The sequence below is a fragment of the Perkinsus marinus genome, assembly GCF_000006405.1.
Source record: "Perkinsus marinus ATCC 50983 genomic scaffold scf_1104296975470, whole genome shotgun sequence".
NCBI classification, from domain to species: Eukaryota; Perkinsozoa; order Perkinsida; family Perkinsidae; genus Perkinsus; species Perkinsus marinus.
In genome coordinates, this window is record NW_003200783.1 from 1 (window position 1) to 1,413 (window position 1,413).

Genomic DNA, 1,413 nt, shown 5'->3' on the forward strand with positions numbered 1-1,413 from the left:
CAGATATGGTGAATTTAGCGGTTGAACCAGGGTCTAGGACTGGTTGTGTGGCTTCACGATGAGTCGCTTGCTGGCATGGCAGTGCGACACTTCCCCGAGGATTCACTGCGATTATTGTATTGTCCCTGCTGTCCACCAACTCAATCACTCGAGCGGGTAGATCCTCAAGACACGCTTGATGGTCGAGTCCGAGTGTGAAGGACATACCTGATCAAGGAAGGGTGCAATGCAAGGCCTCGAGATGGAACCATTACGAAATGCTTCGGCCTTCCATGTGGCGGTGCCGACATGGAGGCGTTCATCAGGACATTTACCTGCATGGACTAGGCGGCCAATGACCACCCAAGTCTCGTCCTCCTTAACATATCGAGGGTTAACTCTGTAGGAGTTGATACTCTCGAAGTTAGATTCGACCAGGACTTCACTATCGCCATTAACGGTGTCCACTTCACAAATTTCTACTTGACAGTCGCGCTCCTTCTCTCCTGCCGTCCTCTCCTCCACTCTATCGACGGTGTTGATGTTGTAGTCTTCATCCCACATATGGTTGGTCTCCCAACTCTCACAACAGTACGAGCAATAATGCTCATCTCCCTTGACACTCGTCACGCACAGTGGAAAAGATCGGGGTGGCTCTGATAGTAGCAGTTCATTGCAACCAGCACACAAAGTTCCACACAATCCTCGGAGTAATATACTTTCCAAGTCAATTCCACACGCATGGAGATGCTCCATTGCAGCTAGGTAAGTCCGATACCATTCCTCGAATGCCGCTGTTGTCAGGTTGTCTGCTCGTTCTAGAGCTCCACGGCTGATGTATTCTGGCATTTCGTGAAGTTGCCAGCCGGATGATCCACTAGAGCCGTCAGTATCGGGCTCACTGTTCACTGCTTCTAGAGTGCTGGTACAAGTGGACAGTGTGGGGGAGCGACACACCCATTCATGCCAATACCGTGTACGCACCCAATCAGCCGACATGTACATGCCATACCTGAGTCACTCAGGCTGAGTGTGGACTCCCAGTGTGAGCAAGGCCTAGCACTCACGGGAACGACCAAGAAGATGGGCTCATCCCTAGTGTGATAGCAGGATCAACAGCGCATATTCCAACATAGCCTGGCAATCTCGACCTCATCGTCAGAGCAAATGACGCTAGGCTCTCAGGCACGTTACCTATACTGGTACTGAGGAGGGGCGTTAGATGGAGAAGATACATACCATCAATTGAGGCCAGTATCTTCTCCAAGACCCAATCACTAGGCTTAGTCTCTGTACTGTAATGAAACATCTTGATATCATCCTTACCTAGAGTATTCCACTCAATGCTCGTATAGAAAGGGCTGTCCATGCAGTGGAAATATAGATGGTGTAATTGGAAATTGTACCTGCTGGAAGGCTGACGTGAGCAGCCAT

General features: G+C 50.1%; 1 protein-coding gene across 1 annotated transcript; it reads right to left on the reverse strand.

Annotated features, from left to right (window-relative positions):
* Positions 1-342: 342 nt before the first annotated feature.
* Pmar_PMAR016696 (hypothetical protein) lies at positions 343-543 on the reverse strand (the record flags this gene model as incomplete). Its single annotated transcript, XM_002765525.1, has 1 exon — positions 343-543. A coding segment is annotated over one exon (201 nt), but the record flags the coding sequence as incomplete, so codon positions are not given.
* Positions 544-1,413: the final 870 nt, after the last annotated feature.